The sequence below is a fragment of the Dama dama genome, chromosome 7, assembly GCF_033118175.1.
Source record: "Dama dama isolate Ldn47 chromosome 7, ASM3311817v1, whole genome shotgun sequence".
Lineage (NCBI taxonomy): Eukaryota > Metazoa > Chordata > Mammalia > Artiodactyla > Cervidae > Dama > Dama dama.
Window position 1 is genome coordinate 24,177,419 of NC_083687.1, and position 23,294 is coordinate 24,200,712.

The 23,294-nt window shown below is 40.5% G+C and overlaps 1 protein-coding gene and 1 long non-coding RNA gene across 2 annotated transcripts; both read left to right on the plus strand.

Annotated features, from left to right (window-relative positions):
* Nucleotides 1-1,476: 1,476 nt before the first annotated feature.
* On the plus strand, nt 1,477-22,926 carry LOC133059576 (uncharacterized). Its single transcript, XR_009693584.1, has 4 exons — nt 1,477-1,776; nt 17,687-17,734; nt 20,218-20,383; nt 21,487-22,926. It is a non-coding gene; the product is annotated as an uncharacterized LOC133059576 (long non-coding RNA).
* C7H6orf141 (chromosome 7 C6orf141 homolog) lies at nt 1,972-6,063 on the plus strand. Its single transcript, XM_061146898.1, has 2 exons — nt 1,972-2,887; nt 5,651-6,063. Exon 1 carries the CDS (start codon nt 2,041-2,043, stop codon nt 2,602-2,604), a length of 564 nt encoding a protein of 187 aa, XP_061002881.1. The 5' UTR covers nt 1,972-2,040; the 3' UTR covers nt 2,605-2,887; nt 5,651-6,063.
* Nucleotides 22,927-23,294: the final 368 nt, after the last annotated feature.

The window sequence follows — 23,294 nt, forward strand, 5'->3', positions numbered from 1 at the left end:
GTTAACTTAATAAGTATCTCCTATTTTTGGACAGAGGATTCAATGTATGTAACTCATGTAAAGAATAAAAACTCCAAGAGGGCAAGCAATTGTTTCCTCCATGTCCCTGTCACCTAGAATAGTGTCTGACATTTAGTATAAGTTCAGTGATGGCTGATTAAGCAGATGAACAGAAAAGAACATGAAGTCACAGGTTGAAAACAGGAAAGTAATTTATTAATAAAATGGGATCAAGCCTTTAAACTTGTGAGAATCCTGACTCCACTGTTTATTGGTGCTTGATTTTTAACCTCTCTGTTCTTCAAAGTTCTCAAGGAAACTATGGTAATAGTGAGACTTCCTTAGTTTGTTGTGAAGAATAAATGAGTTTAAATATATAGAGTGCCTAAAACACTCAAAAACTTTAGTTAATTGCAATTTAGCAGTAACTGGCCCCAGGTCAGGCATCAAATCAGCCAGGTATGACCCAGGTTTTCTTACTTCTTTGTATATATATTTTTTTTTTAATGACTTGGCAGATCTCAAAAGGTCCTCTCTTTCCAAAATATCTCTTTCACCATACTACTTGGTCCTTCAAATACAGGTAGGTATTTCCACCATTGTAGTCATTTTTCTAAAGCAGACAGGAAAACTGAGCACTTTCTGATAAAGCAAGGACTTGGAAACAAAGTTTGAACTGGAAATCAGAAACTAAGTTTTGTTTTCTGTTAGCTAGCTCTCCCCATTAGTCTTAGCAAAGTTAAGCGTGTCAGAGGACCTTGTTACCGCTGTTCAGTGGCTAAGTCATGTCCGACTCTTTGCGTCCCCATGGATTGCACCAAGCCAGGCTCCCCTGTCCTTCATTATCTCTCAGAGTTTGCTCAGATTCATGTTCATTGATTCAGTGATGCTATCTAACCATCTCATTCTCTGCACCCCCCTCCTCCTCCTGCCTTCAATCTTTCCCAGCATCAGGGTCTTTTTCAATGAGTCCACTCTTCACATCAGATGGCAAGAACTGGAGCTTCAGCATCAGTCCTTCTTATGAATATTCAGGCTTGATTTCCTTTTGGATTGTCTGGTTTTGATCTCCTTGCTGTTCAAGCGACTCTCAAGAGTCTTCTCTAGCATCACAATTCAGAAGGTCTGGTAATAAGTAGATTCTGAAAGTCTACCCAGAGATTCATATACATGTATTTTAATTTGGGGGGTTAAAGAGAAGTGTGTGTGTGTTGCGGGGCGGGGAGGAGGTAGGGGAGTAGTGAAAAGTGAAACTTTAAAAATGAACACAAAACTTTAAATTCTGAAGTTCTTTTAGCGGTTTGGTTTTATTTCCATTTGATCAAAGGCACTAATGCCCCTTCCTGGAACAAGCAAGATCATAACCAAAATGAAGACCAGCGTGACCACTGTCCTACTGATTCCCGCATTCCAATGGAAGAACAACAAATATTTCTCAAAGGGTTCTCAAAAGCCATTTCTCAAAGGGTTCCACATTTCTAGCTACATTCGATAAGCCTGGCAACCTGGTGGGGTGGGTTCGGAGTCACGGAAACTTTTATCAGAAGAACCTGATTAAATTAGTGTTTTTTGTTTACTTCCTTCTTCCTTCACTCCAAGGAGAGTCCTTGGAAAGAAGGCATACTTTATGCTTGGCATTTCGAAGAAGAAGTGGGGAATTGTGTGCAGTCCAAGTGTCTACCGTATCTGGAGATGGGCTGGAAATTAGTATAGAGCGGAGAAGAAAGAGCGGAGAGACTCGGAAATTTGACCACAGCTGCAGGGCTAGGATCACAGGTAAGAAGACGTGCGATCCGAGGCGGGGGAGGGGAGACTGTGCGGGGTGTGGAAGGGGCGGGATTGGGGGCGGTGTTTGGGAGCGGAGGCTCTTCGCCTCTAAAGGGCCGGAATACCGGAGAACGTGGGCGGAACACCGTAGCGGCCGCGGCCAGTCCGAGCCCCGGGAGGCGGGGCGCGCGAGGCCACGCCCGCGGCCGGCGGGCCCGCGCTTTGCCGAGCTCCGCTGGCGTTCGCTGCAAAATTCCGTGGAAGAACCACCGAATGAATGGCCCTCATACTGGGACGGGGGCCCCGGGCCCCCGCGGGGCTCCAGATCTCGCAGACTCGCTCCGCAGCGAGCAACGCTCCCGGCTGTTTGCGCGCGAGGCGGGGCGCGGGACTCCCTCGGCCCCAGGCGCCCCGAACCCCTCGGCGGCGGAATGGAGCCGCAGGCAGGGCGGCGCCCGCGAGGACCGCGGGAAGCGGGAGAACGCGGACTGTGATTCCTGGGTCCGAGATAAAGTGCTCTTTCTTTTGCACCCGGAGAGGTGGCTGGGGACTCAGGGGGACGCCGCGCGGGAAGAGGTGGCCGATGAGGAGGACCTTTTCAAGGCGGAAGGACAGGACCAGGCACCCAACCGCTCTTCTCTCTTTCCACGGAAAATTCGAATTTCTGGCAGCCGTGTAGACGCTCCCTCTCGAGCTCCCAAACCCCTGCTCGTGCGCGTCTTGGATTATGAGGTGACACAAGAAGTCCTGGAGGTCGCTTGGGCGAAGGGCAGCCTGACCACGCGGACAGAGGAGCGCTCCCTGACCGCGGTCACTTTCCGCACCAACAGGGAGTGAGGCGCGTTGCGGGGCGCCAGGATCCCTGGAGAAGCCCGCGCTCTCGGCACAAAGAGGAACACCGTGTCCACGCAGAGAAGATCGCTTCACCGACCGGATACCCGGAGGAGATTCCCGGGGCTAGAGGAGCCCGGGGGATGTTCGGGGACGGTGGAACAGCGCATATCGAGAAAATGCGCTTCCGGAAGCTCCAACCTGCGATTAACAAAACAGCAAGAACATTTTCAGAGTCTGGCCGTGCTCTCCCGGAAGGCACAGGGCACCCAATGCAGACTGAAGAACTGTAAGCAGCAAATACCTCCTTAAATACTGTGGCTTAAATACTGTGACGGTCTGGCGACCTCAGAAGAGGGAAAGAAATATTTTTTTTCAGATTTGTAGAACGCGGGAATTTTGAAATAAGAAACTCTTGTTAATTCTTATTTTGCAATTCCTCTCACTTGGTCACTTTTCTGCCTCCGCCCCATTTCTCTATGAGACCTGAAAGCAGAAGGGAAGTTTGAGGTCGGCTCTCTGCCAAGGGGTGGAGGTGGGAATATCTGGGGAGAGAGGCTTGTTTTAAAGCTGGAATAGAAAGTAAAAAGAAATGGAAGAATAAAGTGTAAAACAAAGCAGTCAGTAAACAAAATCTTTTTGTTACTCTTCTGATTCGCACATCTTTCTTCTTGTTTTCTTTTTTTCACATTTAAGTGTTAGGACTTCCTCTATGCGGGAGACCAGAGGTCGGTCCCTGGGTCGGGAAGATCCCTTGGGAGAAGGAAATGGCAACCCACTCTAGTATTCTTGCCTGGAGAATTCCATGGACAGAGGAGGGCGGCAGTTCATGGGGTCGCAAAGAGTCCACCACGACTGAGCGACTAACACAAGGGTTGAGAAGTAAACAGGCGCTAGGAAAAGAAGGGGGAAAACAGAAGGCAAAACTTTGAAAGTGAAATGCCATTTAAAAGGACTTTACCCCAAAGTATCTAATTTAGTTAAGTAAAAATGCCATTAATGTGAAAATTTTAGTTAATGTTTGAAATACTGCAAATAAAGGTAGATAGAAATGTATAGTTTGCCATAAAATGACTATATCTTATTCAGAGTTTCTTATTAAGATTTTGTAGTCGAGACCGAATCAAAAATACATCTCTCTTGATGCTGTTGGGGAAAAAAATTTCTTTTGCTGCTATTGAAACAACTCATTTTTTATTATTATTATTTTTTGAATTTTTTGTTAAACACCACCTTTATTAACTCTCTAGTAGTGGGGCCAGGTTTGAAGGTGTGTGAGGAGCAAAGCACCCTCTCTAGAGGTGATCTGATGAACTGAAGGAGTATCCGGTTACTGCAGGAATTAATGAAACAAATGGGGACTCTGACTCTTGAGGAGTAGAACTATTGAACATGGCCCCCTCCCAGACTCCTCCTTTGCCCCTTATTTTCAGTTTAGAGCTTGACAGACCCTCAGATGTGGCCTGACCCACCTCTTGCCAGACAAGACAGGTAAGCTACGTCCCTATTTTACAGATGAGCCAACCTAGACCTCGAGGTCAAGTGGTCACACAGCTAGTTACTGCATATGCTTACTAAGTAGATAATATGATCTGGTCATCTCTCTTGTAAAAGTTTGGGGATGGCCTTTAGGACTTAGTTCTAGGGAGTCAGAGATGAGTGAGGGCAGCCTGGGTTTTCTGTCTCATGTTTATGAGAAATGTTAAGATCACCTTGGTGTTCTTGAGTCTGGCCAGGCCTGTAGCCTGGAGACTCACCCCTAGCAGTTCTCAGGCCAGTGTGACCTTCACTTGAGTGGAATTAAGTATCTTGAGAGCTCATCTGTGCTCGAAATTGCTTGGTAGGTCAAAAAGGTAATATAGACTCCATGAAATGAATTATCTTTTAACCTAACAACCCTGCCTGGCTCCAATGTGAGGTTTAACATAGCAAACAAATTTCAGATCTGACTTAATAAGTTGTTGAGAGTCAACATGTGCCCCACATGGTTGAGCTTTGAATATAGACAAGAAAAGTTGCTTTTTGTTTTTTTGTCTGCTTGGCATGCAGGATCTTAGTTCTCCAATCTGGGATCAAACCTGCGCCCTCAGCAGTGAAAATGCTGAGTCCTAACCACGGGATCTCCAGGGAATTCTCGAAAAGCCTCTTTAAAGTTGACCCAAAACAGTAGTATCTTTCCATTGCCTTCTCTATGAAGCAAACTCAGGAGCTGAACTACTTTGGTTTGAAACCACTCCACCTCTAACTAACCCTGTGCATTGGGGCAAGTGCTTCACCTCTCTGTGCCTCTGGGTCCTTAATTGTTAAATAAGAATAATAAATAGTATCAACCTTACAGGGTTTTTTCCTAGGATTAAGTTAGATGAAAAATATTTTGAACAGTGCTTGGCATATAGCAAATGTTCAAGGTTAATGTTTATTATTGTTTGTCTTATTGTTTAGTTCACTTTAGGCTTTTATTTAATAAAAAGTGTCAGAAGGCACACAACACAAAAAAACTTATAGCTCCTAAACAAGTGGGTTTTATGGGCTTTTTTCTGCATTCTTGAAAGAAGAGGCTTATTTCTAGCTTTTCCCAACATTTAATAGATCAGTAAATACATTCCTTAAATTCCTTAGTAATAGCCCCCCTTCTCCCCAGCTTGTGATAAGATTGACCCTAAGTCTAAGAGGCCCTGCACTTGACAGCCTTTGAAGAGGATTCACAGACTGCTTGATTCTCTGGCAGCTATGAGCTTGGAGTACCTTCTTTAGGACCTGTCAGGTTAGTCTAGCTGCCCTCTGGGATTTGAAATCTTACACCCTTGTCATCTCAGAAAAGCAGAATAAGAGAATTTTCATTTCATCTCCTTTCTTTCAAAAATGTATTTATTCTAGTCAAATTCCTTTAATCCAAATGTTTGGGTTAATTTTCTTTAAGTCAAAATTATTTTTAAAGCACTTATAAACCTCCCTGCCAACTGCCTACAATATGCTTATAGATTTTCTTTTAAAATCTGTCTCCCTGATGTAGAAAGTAATACGTTGAAGTCCTGTTGGGTTTGCTTCACAGGTGTTCCTGATCCCTGAATAGAACCCTGTCATGGATGGAAGCTGAGGAATCCTCCGGTTAACAGTGTCCTGGGAGTAAATCCAAATGGAAGCTTGGGCATCCTCAACGCCAACTTGATTTAAAGCCAAGTCTCTGAGAATGACTGGCTCTTGGATCTTTGGTCTTACCTCCACCTCACCAAATATGTGATCATATACAACTGTCTTATGTGGATGAACCACAGCAACGACTTTGGAAGCCAGCTGACCACTCAAGTGGCCAAAGACACATATGACAGCCACATAACTGCTGTGGATCAGGCAAGTGTCAGCCTCTTTTAACCTTTGTCCACAGCCTCCGTCAACTTTGAGAGTTGCTGATCTTATTCTTGTTGGTCATCACTAGCACTTGATGTGCCTTTTTGCTGAAAAAAAAAAAAAAAAAAAAAAAAAAACAGAGGGAAAGGATAAAGAGAAAAAGCTCTCCGTCAACAGAAAAAGTTAGATTCATTGCAAGAAAATTTAAGGAAATGTTAGTTTGTGAGGAAAAGGAAAAATGAAATAAAACAAAAACTCACCCGCGACCCCAGATCTCTTTTAATATTTGGCATGTTTCCAGTCTGGTTTTATTTATTTGATTTTTAATTGTATGTATATGTGTGCATATATACATACAACTTTTCTGAGCATTAACAATATATAAAATCTGAGTATTGTCTTCATATAAAGTAATGCATACTAGGATGCTATTCAAGGCGTAGTCTGTGAACCAGCAACTTGGGCATCATGAAGAATGGGTTTTTAAGAAATGCAGAATTCTAGGCCCCACTCTTAAGTCTATTGAATCGGATTTCTCATTTTGTCAAGAGCCCTGCGTGATTCACATTAAAGCTTGACAGGTTTTGACATAGATACTATATTTACTGCTGTATCCTACTCTGTCACTTACGAAAATGAAAAAAAAAAAATTATTTTTTCTATATTCCTCAGTAATTGTTAACAATGTTGTGGAAATAACACTTTGGAGAATTATGAAAACATTTCGAGATTACAAAAGAGTGAAATATGTATTGCTGTGTGAATTGGCAAAGCAATCTCTAAAAAGTTTTGTCGTCGTTTTCTTTTTTAAGCCTTATTATTCTAAGGTTTTCCTAATGAAAGACTGATTGGTTATTGGAGCTCAAACTATTTCAGAAATGTGATTCTTTTATTCTCTAATAATGTGAAACAATACTTAAAAATCTCCCTAAGGGAAGTGGGCAGGAAGTCTTTAAAGAAAGCCCAATTACCACACTTACAGGCTGAGTCAGGACTTGCCAGCCACTGGTAATGAATTGGGAAGGGGTGGGGGGAAGGTGGAGCCTGAATTTGAATCAACTGATTCAGATAAGAAAACAAAGACTGCTACTCTTGAACACCCTGACTTCTTATGACTGTGGTCAGTACTTTGCTCTTTAATTAGGGAGGGGAAATCTTTATAACTTTGTTTCTGTAGATGAAGATAAGGAAAGAAACAATCCAGTTTACTTTGGAAAGACTAAGGAATTATAATCAGTTATTAGGCACAAATGTAGCTAATAGTTAACAAAAAAGACTTGGTTAGTTTCAAAGCAAGGAATTAATTTAAATTCAAACTTAAGATTTCTAAGATCCAGTGAGTACTTTCCAAAGGCTGCAGCCTTGAAAAATAGGACAAACAGAGGCTGTTCATTCAGAGCTTGGTTATAGAAAGGGAGTCGGCTAATATCACCTGTACTGGGCAGGGGAGTGAAGGCAGGCACGGTAGAGGGGAAACTTTTATAGTGACCAAGATGATGTTAACTTTATTCTCAGCTCAAGCTATACTTCAGTTTTTTCCCTGACTATAGCTTCTGAGCTCCTTTTCCTTAGATCATTGTAACTGAAAGTGGGATCAAGCTGCTGGCCACTCAAACGCCCATTCTGAAGCAAGGTTGGTAGAAAGGACAGTTTGCCTTATTTTAGATGCTGGCCCACTGACAACTCCAGCGGGCTAGAGCTTTTGCAGACAGAGGGTGGTGGCATCGTGCAGAAACAGCATCATCAGCTCTGACAGTCATCTTGAAATTGGTCATCAGTGGTCTGACTCGTGTCATCGTGATTAAGTACAGTTAATCTTCAGTTCCAGAGTCAGTTTGTATCCTGAAGGCCAGTACTTGGAACTATGGCAGCTTAAGTCATGGCTATAGTCTGGTCATCATGTAGTTAGCTTCTGCCTGGTGGGGATTTCAGTATCTGCAACACTGCTCACAGGATATGGCTCAGAATGTTATCTATAACCCTTGAAAAGCAAGGACTTGAAAAGTCCTTAACTTTGCTTTGTATTAATAGCAAAGTTTTTTTGTTTTGTTTTGTTTTTTTGTGTGTTGTTTTGTCCTGCTTTTCTTTGCTTCTGTGTTTTCTCAGTTCTCTGATTAAACTTGTTCTTTGGTTAAAGTTTTTCCACAGACAAAAGGCAGGTGGAGGTTGTCAGCAGGAAGACCATAGGATCTTGCTGCATTTCAGCATTACTTGAGAGAACTTGTACATTTCTTTCTCTGCCCCTTTGAGATGTAAATCTCCTGACCTCGTGCCCGTTTTACAACCCTGGAACAGGACTGTCTTGTCTCAAGGACCAGAAGCAATTCCTTTGAAATATCATCTAGAAAGATGAGGTCCCCAACTCCTAGTTTCTGCAAGGGAGTTAGGACCCACATTCATAACTTCAGAGCCCAACTAACCTCAGTGCTTAAAAACTCACTTTTTGTTTCAGAGGACTTGCGGTCAGTCTCTCAAACCAGTGGTGTTTATTAAGACTGTTTTTCTGTCTTTTTTTTTTTATATTATTAATTTATTATCACATGTGATCTGACTATTACCCATTTATATTGTTCATCACTCATCTTGAAGACAGAAACTAGAAGACCCAGTTACAGAGTTCTGGAAGGTCCAGTCACAGAATTCTTTTTTTGGAGAAAATCACATTATAATTCTTAGAATGTAGCATTGCAAGGAGTTTCTTTATGGAGTGAACTATACTTTGGCGTCGTGCAGCCCTGACTGTTGACACCCAAAATGCTGTATAATGGGTTACTGCCATCTTACTGAGAGTAAAGTAAGAACTGCACAGCCTCCATGTAGGCAGAGGGCACAATCCATTGATCACTGAGGCTGTTAAGTGCACAAACCTAATCCTAAGGCTGATTTATTGTTGGACAAACCTGCCCCAGGCTCAGAACCCTGAGTGTTAAAGCTGATTTGCATGCCTGTTGGATAATCCGTAGGCACATGTCTCACTTCTAAAACATTTTGTGACCTTGAGCTTATTTTGAAAGCCTGCTGGGTCTATGAAAAAGTAGGTACAAACGAATACCCTGAATTCAGCTTACTTGGGAGAGAGACAAGGAGGTATACAGGGCACCAGATAATTTTTAAATCAAAGGACTTTAAGGGAGGCCTTGTGAATGCAGCCACCATGTGTAAGGATTCCCTGACCACTGATGTCCATATTTCAGAGAGAAGCCCTGTGCTGGTCTATGGACCTCCCAAGCCAGCCTCAATATTGGCCAAGATTCCAGAGGTTATGTGGGCTCAGGCTTTACAATCTTTCCATCCCAGCATCCCAACTGGATAGGAAAATGTACAAACCTAACAAGTGAAATAATCTTAAAATATAGGAGTAGAAGAAAGGAGGTTCTGTGATCTGTATTCAGTGACTGAGTTCCCTTCAGGCAATGAGCAGGGGGATTGCCCCTGCTCATTGTAAGCAGTACAGTGAGCAGTACATCCGATTCAGAGATTTAAAAATAATGACAACACTGGACTAAAAGCCTGTCGGCTTTTTTATCATCGCTATGGGCTTAAAATAAATAAAAAGATAAAATACTTGTCTATGAAGAAAACTATTGTTAATCTAAAATGTAAAAAAATTCCTGTGATTTCTGTTTGAAGTTTAACAGTTCAGAGGTAAGCCTCCAGTGAGCATATTTTTATTTTCCTTTACTGTTTTTTTTCTGTGTGGAAGATAACATAAGAACTCTCAGTGTTGTCCCCCTAATTAATCTCTTTCTCCCTCTCTCTCTCTCAGCCACACACACACGGTCTCTTTCATACACATACAGAATCAGCAACATGCATTCATTTAGAGTAAGTTCCTAAGACTTCAGAATCTTACTCACTTGGAATACACTTTGTCTCCAACCCCTATATATTCCTGTATTTCAACAGTAGATGCAGCATAAATTTGTAAGACAGGAGTAGTAGTGATTAAGAAAGAGAACTCAAGTTACTTCAGTTCTGATATTATCTGTGACGTATGTATAAAATTCTAGATAGGGAAACAGTGAAATGTAATATTTTTTGTTTAATAAGTGCAAACTTAGTTCACTCATGAACAGTTTTACTGGATTTAGATAATTAATATGAAGTTCATTATTTATTGATTTTCTTTAAGAGTGAATCAAGAAAAGGAAACATTCCACGAATGGTATAATTTAGTAGTTTCTGTTTCTTTTGTAGACATTTCTACTCCATGTAAAAACTAGACAGTTTTACTAAAGTGTATTAGTTGCTTGACAGTTATTCACATATAATAATTATATCAGACTCACCAAAGGATCAAAATTATTTACTGTGTGATTACTATTGAATATTATTTCTTATATTAATGTTAAAAATCATCTGCTTCTGGTGTCACATTCACTAAGTATGCCACTGCCAATATCTAGTCATAAAGTCATAAAAATGGACAACTGAAAGGATTGGAATTAGAGCTCAGATTTCCTGATTTTGAATCACAGCTGTTTCTGTTGATCTCTACGTAAAAGAAAGCAGTCCATGAATTAATTTTGACTTTAGATTTAGAATTAACTATATATTATGGAACACCAATTATGTATTATGAGCAATTCAGAAAATGCAGCTGTCTCTTGGATATGCTTAAACAAATTAAAATTGGCAAGCCCCATTTTTTTTTTTTTAATCATTTAGTTCCACTGGGAAGCCAGGGTACCTGAATATTCCCCAGTCTGACTCATTCTTTCTTTTAAAATTATTATTTATTTTATTTTTGGCTGCTCTGGGTCTTTGTAGCTGCACACGGGCTTTCTCTAGTTGTGGTGGGTGGAGGCTGCTGTCTAGTTGCGGCACGTGGGCTGCTCACTGTGGTGACTTCTCTTGTGTTGGAGCTCAGGCTCTAGGACACGGGCCCAGTAGTTGTGGTACATGGGCTTAGTTGCCCTGCAGCACGGGAGATCTTCCCAGACCAGGGATCAAACCCGTGTCCCCTGCATTGGCAGGTGGATTCTTAACCACTGAACCACCAGGGAAGTCCCCCATCTGACTCATTCTAAAAAGGGCTTGTGGAGAATGCTGGATTTGGGATGACCAAGGCCTTAGTACTTTTCTCTACTTGATTAGGGCTTCCCTAGTGGCTCAGACTGTAAAGCGTCTGTCTGCAATGCAGGAAACGCAGGTTTGATCCCTGGGTCGGGAAGATCCCCTGGAGAAGGAAATGGCAGTCCACGCCGGTACTCTTGCCTGGAAAATCCCATGGACGGTTAACCTTAAGCAGGCTAGTTTCTGACTCTAGACCTTGACCTCCCTTTTCCTTAGAGAATTTACTTGAGAATACTTTTAATTATAAATTTATTTCTCTGCCCCTTTAAGATGTAAATATTTTTGAAAATCTCTTGCTAGTTTTACAATACAGGGATGTCTCAAGAACATGGGAGACATCCCGTGGAAATGTAACCTTTGAGGAACTTAGTATCCCTATCTCCCAGGCTCTGAGGGTGAGTAGGAGCCTAACTTCTGTTGGTAAAAATGAGCAAACACAGATCTAGAATTAGAGAAAAACATTTGCAAATGAAAGAATATTCAGTGTGCAGGACACATCCCATTGACCGCCCTCCACACTCCAGTTTCCGCTAGCTCACAGTTTAGTTCCATCACTCATTTGTGTCTGACTCTTTGCGACCCCATGGATTGCAGCATGTCAGGCTTCCCTGTCCATCACCAACTCCTGGATCTTGCTCAAACTCACGTTCATTGAGTCCGTGATGCCATCCAACCATCTCATTTTCTGTCGTCCCCTTCTGCCTTCAATCTTCTAGCATCAGGATCTTTTCCAATGAGTCAGCTCTTTGTATCAGGTGGCCAAAGTATTGGAGTTTCAGCTTCAGCATCAGTCCTTCCAATGAATATTCAGGACTGATTTCCTTTAGAATTGACTGGTTTGATCTCCTTGCAGTCCAAGAGACTCTCAAGAGTTTTCTCTTGAGAGAACACCACAGTTCAAAAGCATCAATTCTTTGGTGGTCAGCCTTCTTTATGGCCCAACTCTACTGGAGAAACCATAGCTTTACCTGGAGAAACCATAGATGAACCTTTGTCAGCAAAGTAATGTTTCTGCTTTTTAATATACTGTCTAGTTTGGTCATAGCTTTTCTTCCAAGGAGCAAGCGTCTTTTAATTTCATGGCTGCAGTCACCATATGCAGTGATTTTGGGGCCCAAGAAAATAAAGTCTGTCACTGTTTCCATTGTTTCCCCATCTATTTGCCATGAAGTGATGGGACCGGATACCATGGTCTTAATTTTTTGAATGTTGAATTTTAAGCCAACTTTTTCACTCTCCTCTTTCACTTTCAGGAGGTTCTTTAGTTCCTCTTTGCATTCTGCTGTAAGGGTGGTGTCATCTGCATATCTGAAGTTATTGATATTTCTCCCGGCAGTCTTGATTCCAGCTTGTGCTTCATCCAGCCCAGCATTTCACATCATGTACTCTGCATATAAGTTAAATAAGCAAGGTGACAATATACAGCTTTGACGTACTCCTTTTCCAATTTGTAACCAGTCTGTTGTTCATGTCCGGTTCTAACTGTAGGTTCTTGACTTGCATATAGATTTCTCAGGAGGCAGGTAAAGTGGTCTGGTATTCCCATCTCTTGAAGAATTTTCCACAGTTTGTTATGATTCACACAGTCAAAGGCTTTAGCATAGTCAATGAAGCAGAAGTAGATGTTTTTCTGGAATTCTCTTGCTTTTTCGATGATCCAACAGATGTTGACAATTTGATTTCTGGTTCCTCTGCCTTTTCTGAATCCAGTTTGAACAGCTGGAAGTTCATGTTCAAATACTGTTGAAGCCTGGCTTGGAGACTTTTGAGCATTACTTGGCTAGTGTGTGAGATGAGTGCAATTGTGCAGTAGCTTGAACATTCTTTGGCATTGCCTTTCTTTGGGATTGGAATGGAAACTGACCTCTTCCAGTCCTGTGGCCACTGCTGAGTTTTTTCCAAATTTGCTGGCATATTGAGTGCAGCACTTTAACGGTATCATATTTTAGTATTTGAAATAGCTCAGCTGGAATACGATCACCTCAACTAGCTTTGTTCATAGTGATGCTTCCTAAGGCCCACTTGACTTTGCACTCCAGGAAGATTGGCTCTAGGTGAGTGATCACACCATTGTGGTTATCTGGGTCATTAAAATCTTTTTTTGTATAGTTCTGTGTATTCTTGCTACCTCTTCTTAATATCATCTGCTTCTGTTAGGTCCATACTGTTTTTTTCCTTTATTGTGCCCATCTTTGCATGAAATGTTCCCTTGATGTTTCTAATTTTCTTGAAGAAGTCTCTGGTCTTTCCCATTCTATTGTTTTTCTCTATTTCTTTGCATTGATCACTTAGGAAGGCTTTCTTATCTCTCCTTGCTGTTCTTTGGAACTCTGCATTCAGATGGTATATCTTTCCTTTTCTCCTTTGCCTTTTGCTTCTCTTCTTTTCTCAGCTACTTGTAAGACCTCCTCAGGCAACCATTTGCCTTTTTGCACTCCTTTTTCTTGGGGGTGGTTTTGATCACTGCCTCCTGTACAATGTTACGAACCTCCATCCATAGTTCTTCAGGCACTCTGTCAGATCTAATCCCTTGAATCCAATAGCTCACATTAGCACTTAAAAACCTTTCCTTCCCTTGTTTCAGATTTATTGAGCTCAGACTGAATTCTGGCCTCTCTCCCCTATTGCAATAGCCTTAAATAAAGCCTTCCTTTACTGTTTAACCCTGCCCAGTGCAATTTTACCTTTGACAGGAATCAGATGAGAGCAGGGGAGAATTGTTTATGTTGATATTAGGGACATCCATTTGATTTGTAAAGGCTAAAGATGCTTTGTGTCTCACGGGAACCAACAATGATTTCTTTATTCTGCTCATAGGTCCCTTGGGTATGACTTTACTGGGACTCAGAGCACTGAACATAGAGAAGGGGGGTGGTCTTCAAGTTCCAGTTATGTCAGAAGCAGGAGCCTCATTTTCTGACCTCAGCAAATTGGTCATACTCATAAGCAATGATCTGTTATTAATCATCCTATATTGATTGAACCAATGAATGAAGCCAATATCTTATGTTTAATGAGACCCTCGCTTAAGAGTTGAATTTTCTTTGCTGCAGTTTTTAAGATATTCATGAGCATTCTAGACAAAGCATTATACAGCACCCCCCTCTCCTGCCCCAAGCAATTAGAGCTAGTAATACATAGATGTCTCATATGCCTTGGAGGAAAAGGACAGTTTCTTGGACTGAAGGGGAAAACCTTAGGACACTAAGTAAAGGTTCTATTTGTCAAATGTTGTGTTGATGTGTAGTGTCTTGGGCAATGGCAGTCAGGAGGCTTTTGCTACAGAGATTAACAGAGGAACCCAATCTGACTTAACACTAGAGGCCTCTGGGATTCTGTGACTGCCTGCTGAAGCAATGCTGAAGGACTTGGCAGAGTACACGGCTATCAAGACGCAGAACAGTGCAGTCAGTGTGGAGGACCACAAGATAACACCCAGAACTGGGATGGGAGCTGGCATTGCAGACCCTAGGCTCGGGGCAGAGCACCTATCTTGTGAGGCATTGGTTGGATGATGATACCAGTATCCCGGGTTAGGTCCAAGTCCAGATGGGAGACCCCAGGGGCGGCTGGAAGGTGAACTTCTGCAGGAGACTCATGAAGAAAAGCAAAAGTTCCATCTTGGCCAGTGACTCCCCAGCCCACATCTGGGGACCTAGAGAGGTGGATGGTAGTGAAGGGTTATAAGACAGATCAAAAATCTGCAAAACTAGTGTGGACAAAGAAGGAAACCATCCGTGTGTGATTTCTTCTCCTTCAGAATGTGTGAGTCAGTCAACCCCTTGTGAGTTTTATAGGCTCTGTCTCCTAGCTGAAACATTGGAAATAGAAAATTAATTGGGCGCCCCTGAGGGAGACAATTTTAGGGTTTCAATGTGAAACATGTTATGACAGGTAAAACCGAGTATGTGATGAGACCGCATAGGAAAGTGAGCTAAAGGAGGGCTCACCTTCGTGTGAGATCTTTGTATCTAGGTTCTGGTACACACGGAGAGAAGTGAGCTAGCACACAGTGGAGATGAGTCAGCTGTGGTGACGCATTGGAGGGTGGGAAGGAACAGGACTCTGACTAGAACTCCAGACACGAGGTCACGAGTCTCAGACCTGAGGCTGCATGTGTGACTAGAACCTAGATCATGCTGGAGCCCTTCAAGAAGAGAGTTTGGCTAGTCTATTTTTAAAATATGAGTTATTGGGAGAAATGTCAAGATGTTTAAAAACTGGAATAATTTCATATAGCACAACAAACTATTCTCAAATGTTGTAATAACCTATAAGGGAAAAGTGTCTGAAAAAGAATAGATATATGTATATATTTAACTGAATCATAGTTCAGTACACTTTAACACAACATTGTAAATCAACTATACTGCAAAAAAAAAAAAAGAAAAAAAAGAAGAAGAAATTCTAAAAGAAACACTGGTATTTGCACAATTAAAGCAAGGCTTTTTATAGATGGAGCGAAGTGGATTTGCCCATAGTCACCCTGCTCAACTTTCTTTTCAAATTCCCAAGCCTCTGCCCTAGCCTCAGCCACAAGGAATCTTCCAGGATTCCTGGAGAAAATGTCATTCCAATGCCCAATGTCCTACAGCCGATTGAAAGCTAGGGGAGGACTCTTCCATATTTCTGAAGTTTAGTGCCACATGGCAAAAGTACAGAACCTTAGCCCTGGCCTTGAGACAGGGCCAAATCTCTTCAGATTTTTTGAATCACCTTTGTCAAGTAAGATGCCTTACCTACTGAAAAGGGTATGAAAGCTTCCTTCTTGATAAACTTCCTAGTAGAATCAAGAAAATGCTCAGGGTTAAAGGTGTCTGGGTTTTCCCACTGTGTTTGATTTCAAAGTACAGAGGTCAGCAAAAAGATGACCTCAGTGCCCTAGAGATAAAAGTGTTATTAGTGACAGAGATGAAATTCCTTCCTAAAAAGGTGGCCTCAGTTGGCAATTTTAGAGAAGCAGTGTATTCTACAAGGAACAGGAAATAGAGAAGGGGGAGATGGCACTTGAGATTGAGTGCAGGGTAGTCATATACTCAAACAAATTTTCATCTGGTACCTGCTGAAAAACACAAACCTTGGATTCAGAACTCGGAACAAATTCTGACTTAGCCATGCATCTGCTGTGTGACAACAGCATGTTATTTAACTTTTGATAACTTCACATGGTGGGAGTTTAAAGTCCTCATTTGGTGACTGTGAGCCTTCCTGGCGGGCTTGGGGGCTCCAAAAGCCTTGATCTTTTATCTCCAGAGACTGTGTCAGTGGACAAACTAAATTTACCAAGCCCATCAAAACAAATCCTCAAAAATAAGCCAGCCCAACTTCCTCAGCTATGACATAAAAATTAATAATACATTATGAATTCACACCGAGCAAATACCACCTACTGTGTATGTAGACATTCCGTTGCCTCTGGTTGAATGGCTGGGGTGAGGGGAGGCTGGGAGGGAGGGAAGAAGGAAGGATGGAGGGACCAGAGTGAGGGCAGAGATTGCCTGACAGTTCATCTCAGCACTTCTGTGATTTCCAACAGCATTCTGATGTTCTTTCTCTCTCCCCTCATCCCCCTTCTTAAACCCTTACCTTTGGAATATAGTAGTTTTTAAATACAGTATTTGTGGTGGTTGCTCGGGGGAAGCCTCGTGCGGACAGGATATCAGCAAATCTCTGTACTTCGTGAATGACAGCATCTGTGTATGGCATTTGAGTTCTGTGTGCCCTTCGAGGCTGGGTGGACCGCGTGACTTTGGCAATCTCATCATGGACCTTTTCTGGATAAAAGAGAGAATGGTTAGAGTCCGTGGTGGGAGCGGGTGTTGAAACAGTCTCTCCACTTTCTTTAAATATGAAAGTCAAACCCAAGTACTCTGAGTTCTGAATCATCTTTACCCCACATTGCTCCCACCCCCAGCCCTCTATTCCTAGTATCATCTGGGGACCCTTCAGATCATCTCAGGATGTTTAGAGAGCAAATCTGCTTTCTTATATCACAAGGAGACTAAAGGTACAAACTCTCCTCAAGGGTACCAGTTAAAGGTATGGCTCTAGAATTCTGTATTGTCCAGTCCAACGGATTTCTGCTTCCTCTACTTCAGGCAATGCCCTGAATCTTAGGAGGCTTACTCTGGATCTCAGGATATTGTGACATAAACAGAATCCTCCAGCACAGGGTGGAAACCATACTCTCTGTACCTGCTGCAAACAGATTATTAACAAATACCACCAAAGTATCATCATTGAAATAATCAGTAGATGTAACTTTTTTCTGAAAGAGGAAAAGGAATAATTAATGATGAAATAATTTTATCTGGGTAATCATCACAAGCTCATGTGAATTTAAAGAATAAAGCCTTGCATTCTTCCCTCGATTGAGTGGAAATTTTTTGAGACTGCTGTGCAGAATTTTAGGATAAAGCACATCCCAGATACTAATAAAAAATAATTCTAAAAACTGGGAAAGTCTATTTCTCATTTAGGAAGATTGGGAATAAGTTTTTAATTAAGTGATTAGAATATTCCTGGCACTGTTTCTTTAAAACAAGATTAAGTGATCTCTCAAGTTTGTCAATTGAAACATATTTTTCATGACTGCAAAGAAAAAAGAATATTAATTCCACCAGATAGCATATCTGAGATCTTCCATATATCTTGTTTTTTTCAGAGAGTGATATGAAAAGAAGTGGAAAATATTTGAGGATGCAAAAATGTAGTAAGTAATGTTTTTTTGTAGTGTACAAATCTATCATTATTAACTTGAGTCCAGTTATCTTTCTTCTCTGAAAGAAGTATTTTTCCTCAAGATGCTATTAACTAAATCACATAATAAATAATATGCTAAAGTGACCCCTGAAGAAAATGCCATTATCTCCTGCTGTCTGACCAAAAAGGCATCAGTTAAGCTTCTTGAATCATTTTTGTCAAGTTTATGATGGTGATGGAGGAAAGTCATCCTTATAAAGGAAAATAATTCATCTTTATTCCTGAGTATAGTCTTATATGTTTTTAAGAGGAACCCTAAAACAGGAAACATACTGAAAAGCTCAGAGAGTAAAAAACAACAAAGTAAATTAAATATACATATGTAATGCTTGGGATAATGAGAAGGACACCATTATTTCTACAAGTGTTACAGAAATAGCATCTCCTATAGACTTAGATTTTATCTCAATTAACAGTGGCAGACTGGACTAGACAACAGGATTTCATTTATCAGAATTTAGTTAACATATAACAAATATTGCTATGACTTACAATAAATTCTGTGTATCCAAAGTATTTAGCATGTGGCACCTCTGGTCATAGATATGTGTACTTAGAGCTTAGATAAGACATAAAAACAATATTGGCTTTATGGTCAGAGTTATAAATCTAAGTGTTTTGCTTGCAAAATCCCAGATGATTCCAAGTCAAACTATTTTGGTTCAATATAGTATACTAAGGTCTGTCTAGTCAGAGCTAAGCCTTTTCTAGTAGTCATGTACAGATGTGAGAACTGGACCATAAAAAAAGGCTGAGTGCTAAAGAATTGATGCTTTCAAATTATGCTGGAAAAGACTCTTGAGAGTCTCTTGGATTGCAAGGAGATCAAACCAGTCAATCCTAAAGGAAATCAGTCCTGAATATTCATTTGAAGGACTGATGCTAAAGCTGAAGCTCCAATACTTTGGCCACCGGATGTTCTAAGAGCTGACTCATTGGAAAAGACCCTGATGCTGGGAAAGATTGAAGGCAGGAGGAAAAGGGGACAACAGAGGACGAGATGGTTGGATGGCATCACCAACTCAATGGACATGAGTTTGAGCTCTGGAATAGAGAATGGCAGGGAAGCCTGGCGTGCTGCAGTCCATGGGGTCACAAAGAGTCAGACACAACTTAGTGGTTGAACAACAACAACAAATTTATGACTATTGTTCCCTTGCAGGATCAGAATAATTCTTTTTAAAATTTGCAACAGGCTGACTGTCCACAGGTCTCAGAGAAGTATCACTTAAGTCCAATATTCCCTGACCCTTAAAAAGTTCACTGTTTGTTAAATTTAGTGTTTATCAGTGTATTCATTTTCTGAGAGACACGCTTTATATATTTGGTCAGATTCACAAAGGGATTCCTAACCCCTGCCAAATGACTTAATAAATAGCAGAGATACAAAGGTCATAGTTAAAATTAGTCCTCATTGTTGTCCAACCCCCTGTTCTCTAGCATTTGTGTTTAGAGCAAAGCTGCATTTTTATGTTAAGAGTATAAATTCCAAAGTCAAATAATATGGTTGATTGTCCATGGTATTATTGAAAAGGAGAACTAACTGACAAAGCTCTTCTTTTCATACATTCTAGAAGATAGCAACTTGATCTGTAAATGTAAAAAAAAATGGATTGCAGAACTATTGTGCATTGACATGGCTCAGAATAAATATTAAGGTTTTATTTAGTGATAACTGACAGTCCTCTTCTGTTAAAATTCACTTTCCTGAGTGGATTCCACTGAGTTTTCCTTGCTCATTAATGGCTTATCCACATTCCATGCATAACTAGTAGGACAGATCAAAGATGGGTCAAGATGGTAAGAATCTGCTAAAACCATATAATAAACTGTTTATTGGTGTAATTCACCATCCCTACAACATAGAATACTTGATGCAGGATTCTGTGATGGGAGACTGATCAGATCTCTTAACCAAGCAGGTTAATACTCAATGTTTCAGAAAGTGTATATTTTTGAAATGGTGATTCTCTAATAAGTACTTTTTCGTGGTCTCTTGAAAACAGTCAGGGGCACCTTAGAGGAAGTAAAAGTGAATAAGAAGGATACAGGTACGGCAGTTGGAGGACTGACAATGAGTTTCACACTGGATCTGTCAAGGTTAAGAGTCTTAGGAATGGGGTGTCTTGGTGGTCAAACTGTTTTCCAAGCAACACGGACAAGCAACATAGCACGTGGATGTTAGCCACAGAAGCGTTCATTAGTGTTTTGACCTCAAGGGGCTTTCCTGCAAGAGAATTCATTAATCGGATTTGGAAAACAGGTGGCCGATTCTCAAAAGTTTGCTTTACGCCACTTCACTTTCACAAAAGATCTACATTAATATTTGTTTCGTAAACCAAAAGAAATCCGAAGATGGTTTTTGCTTTTACCAAAAAAAAGCAAAATCCTTGAGTGGGGTTACTGTTGTTTTGTTGATTTTGGTTTTTGCAGCAAACCCTTGAAAAGGCAGCTGGAACTTGGATTGAGTGGCGCCACCAAGCGTCTTCCTGAGGAACTACACTCAGCATCAAGCCGCCATAGCTTTGAACTGTGTCTGTGAGCGTGTGTGCTTTATCTCGTTATGTTCTGTGCATCCCTTATCAAGATGAATCTCAAGGTATTTGCTTCTTTTTTTTTTTTTTTTTTATGCCATTCTGGCTTATGAAAGACTTAGTAGGAACGGTCTACTTTTGGGTGGTAGGGGAAAACTGTATTCACATACAGAGTATTAAACCAATTTCAGACTGATTGGGATAGACTATCAGATGAAGGATTTCATAGAGAAAATGGATTATTGGTGACCATGACCTACAAGGAAAGGTGAGACTACACTGGACCTCGAAAAATACCCAGAATTTGGTTAAAAGATTGCCACAAGGAAAACTTAAAATGTATGTCAAAGGAAAGCTGCATTTGACTCAAAGAGGTTAGAATGGGCCAGGTGAGGGGCATTTCAGTGTGTGTGCATGTGTGTGTAGGAGAGTTTTAATGCAGATTATATTGGGAAATATTTCAACCTTCTAGGCTGCATTCAATTTTAAAAGTTTAAAATAGGATATCTAGATGGTTAAAATGATCGTATTTTAAAGAACTTCATCCAGAGCAATTCCTTGTTTTAGCCTCTTCTGCTACTGGGTTCTATTTTTGTCAGTATCACTGAAAACTGTTCAGAGTATTAAACATATATCAGCAGATATGTATTTATTTTCAAGTGAAGCGCATTCTAGTTGCTAAGATTCACTTTTAACATCAGCGCCTACCTTAAATGTAAAGCCGAAGGGGGAATCCTTATAGAGAATATATTTTCTTCTTCATACACAAACAGAAGGGCATATGGGTGGCTGTGTATACATAGCCCTGAGAAATTAATGTCTGTTAGCAGCCTAGCACTCGAAAAGAAATAGTGGTTTTTCTGAATGTACTTTCTCCGAACTGCCAAGAGCTTCTGCTAAATGCACAGGGGCTGCTAATTTAGCACCTGGGTCCCCGAGGCTTGTTTCTCCTCTGCGTTCATCGCAGGGTCATCTACCTTTGATAATTTCTCTCCATATTCAACTTGGCATCAGTGATGATAATATTCAAATAGACTCATTTTGAATAAGGAATGAGCTCAATTTCTTAAGGAAATGAGAAAACTCTTGACATGAAAATGAGTTTTTGGTTTGTTTATCCCCTCATATTGATAAAAGTAACCTGAAATTATCTCTACATTGTTTAAAGGGATCAGAAACATACCTGTAACTGATAGACTGTTCCAGATTAAAGACGGCAGAAGACGCAATGACTGAATGCCATGTGTGACCCATGATTTGTTTACAACATTAGTGATGAAATCTGAATAAATTCTTCAGATTAGTTAATGATTCCATGTTGATGTTAATTTTGTGGTTTTGGAAAACAGGACTTTGGAAATAGAAGGGAATGTCTGCTTATTTTGAGAAAATACATGAAAATACTTAAGAATAAAGGGACAGCATTTCTGCAGAATATCTCAAACAATTCAGAAAAAGAGGGAGAGAAAAAAATAACAAATGTAACAGGATGGCATTAGGGAATTTTGGAGAAGACTAGAAAGATATTGGGAATTATTTGTATATTCTTGGAATTTTTTTTTACAAATCTGAAATTCTGTCAAAATAATTAAAAGTATACCTTTTGTTGACTTCTTTCTCATAAAAAGTAAAATATGTTTTTTTTATTTTACACACCTTTGTGAGACTCAAAGTTCCTTATGAGATGCTGGCTTTCCTCTATAACTTGTCTTCTAGAGCCTTCTTGCCCATTCCAAAGTTCTGTAAGGTGGTCAAGGTGAATCTTCTTATAGTTTTCCAAGTGTCACCACGAGAGAAGAAAATTCCTTGTAATAAAGAAAATGTTCTTGAGTTATTTCCTCAAAGCTTTTAAAATCTAATTTCTGAGGATAAATAAAAATTAAAAAGAATTAAATTCTCCCTATTGAAAGTAAGGGCAGAATTTTCTCTTCCTCTTGGAGTATTTACTGTAGAAAACTTTGTAAGTACTTTCACCTCCTTGCTTTAAATTATATATTCAGCATTTTGAAAACTACGTAGGTCTTTGGTCAGCTTTATGACCTAGGAATATCTTTCTCAGTGACCCGGGAGCCATTTCTTTGGAACATAAACATCAGTTATCTCTGAAAGGAGAGGCACCTCACTTTGGTGACTGGCAAGACTCCAAGTTGCAAAACTACCTCCTGTGAAAAAGATATGAGAAATTTCCTTTTCCTGTGGATAAAGCCAGCTGATACAGATGGTCACCCCAATTACCTAGTGAATCTAAGATGAACTCTGTGTGATGCTAAAAGCAAGGCAACAGGCCAAAAATGGAGTTGGTTAGGCTAAGCCTCAAGTCACCAAATGGTGAGTTAATTGTAGTTCAGTTGTCCCATAAGTGGAATCGTAAAACCAGTTAATCAGGAACCACCTGATCCCACTGGTTAGGTCATCTGCCTGATAGGCCCCTACCATCCCCTAAAGGAAAATAACTTTAAAATAAAAACCCTGTTCTTTTTGCCCAGAATAATTTCCTTATTCCTTCTCCCTTCTGACTATAAAAGTCTTTCACTTTGTACAGCTCCTTGGTGTTCCTTCCTTGCTGCTAGAATGGATGCTGGCAGATTCAAGTTGATTTTTGTTCAAATAAACTCAAAATGTTTACTATGCCTCAGCTTATCTTTTAACAGTGACAAATGGTAATATGCCTCAGTTTATCTTTTAACAGTGACAAATGGTGCTATCAAATCCTCTTATTTGAGGACTAATTCTTTTTTATCTTAATAACATTTTTGTAATGGGTTGTATCTGCTTGGTTATATAAAATGGTGAGATTTCTTTCTATTTTTGCAATTTCTTAGCAGATTATGTGATGCACACCATGTTCTGGTTTAATGCAGTTCAGTAATAAAATTGTTTTCTTTCTCTATTACCTATGTGGAGAGAAGGATTTCTGGATTTGGAGAAGATTTTTTTTAAATTCTATTTCTCCAACAAATAATTCTATAAACAATT

Excerpts from the sequence above, each read along its gene's own strand:
- C7H6orf141 (XM_061146898.1), top strand. The coding sequence starts at position 2,041 with ATGAATGGCCCTCATACTGGGACGGGGGCCCCGGGCCCCCGCGGGGCT.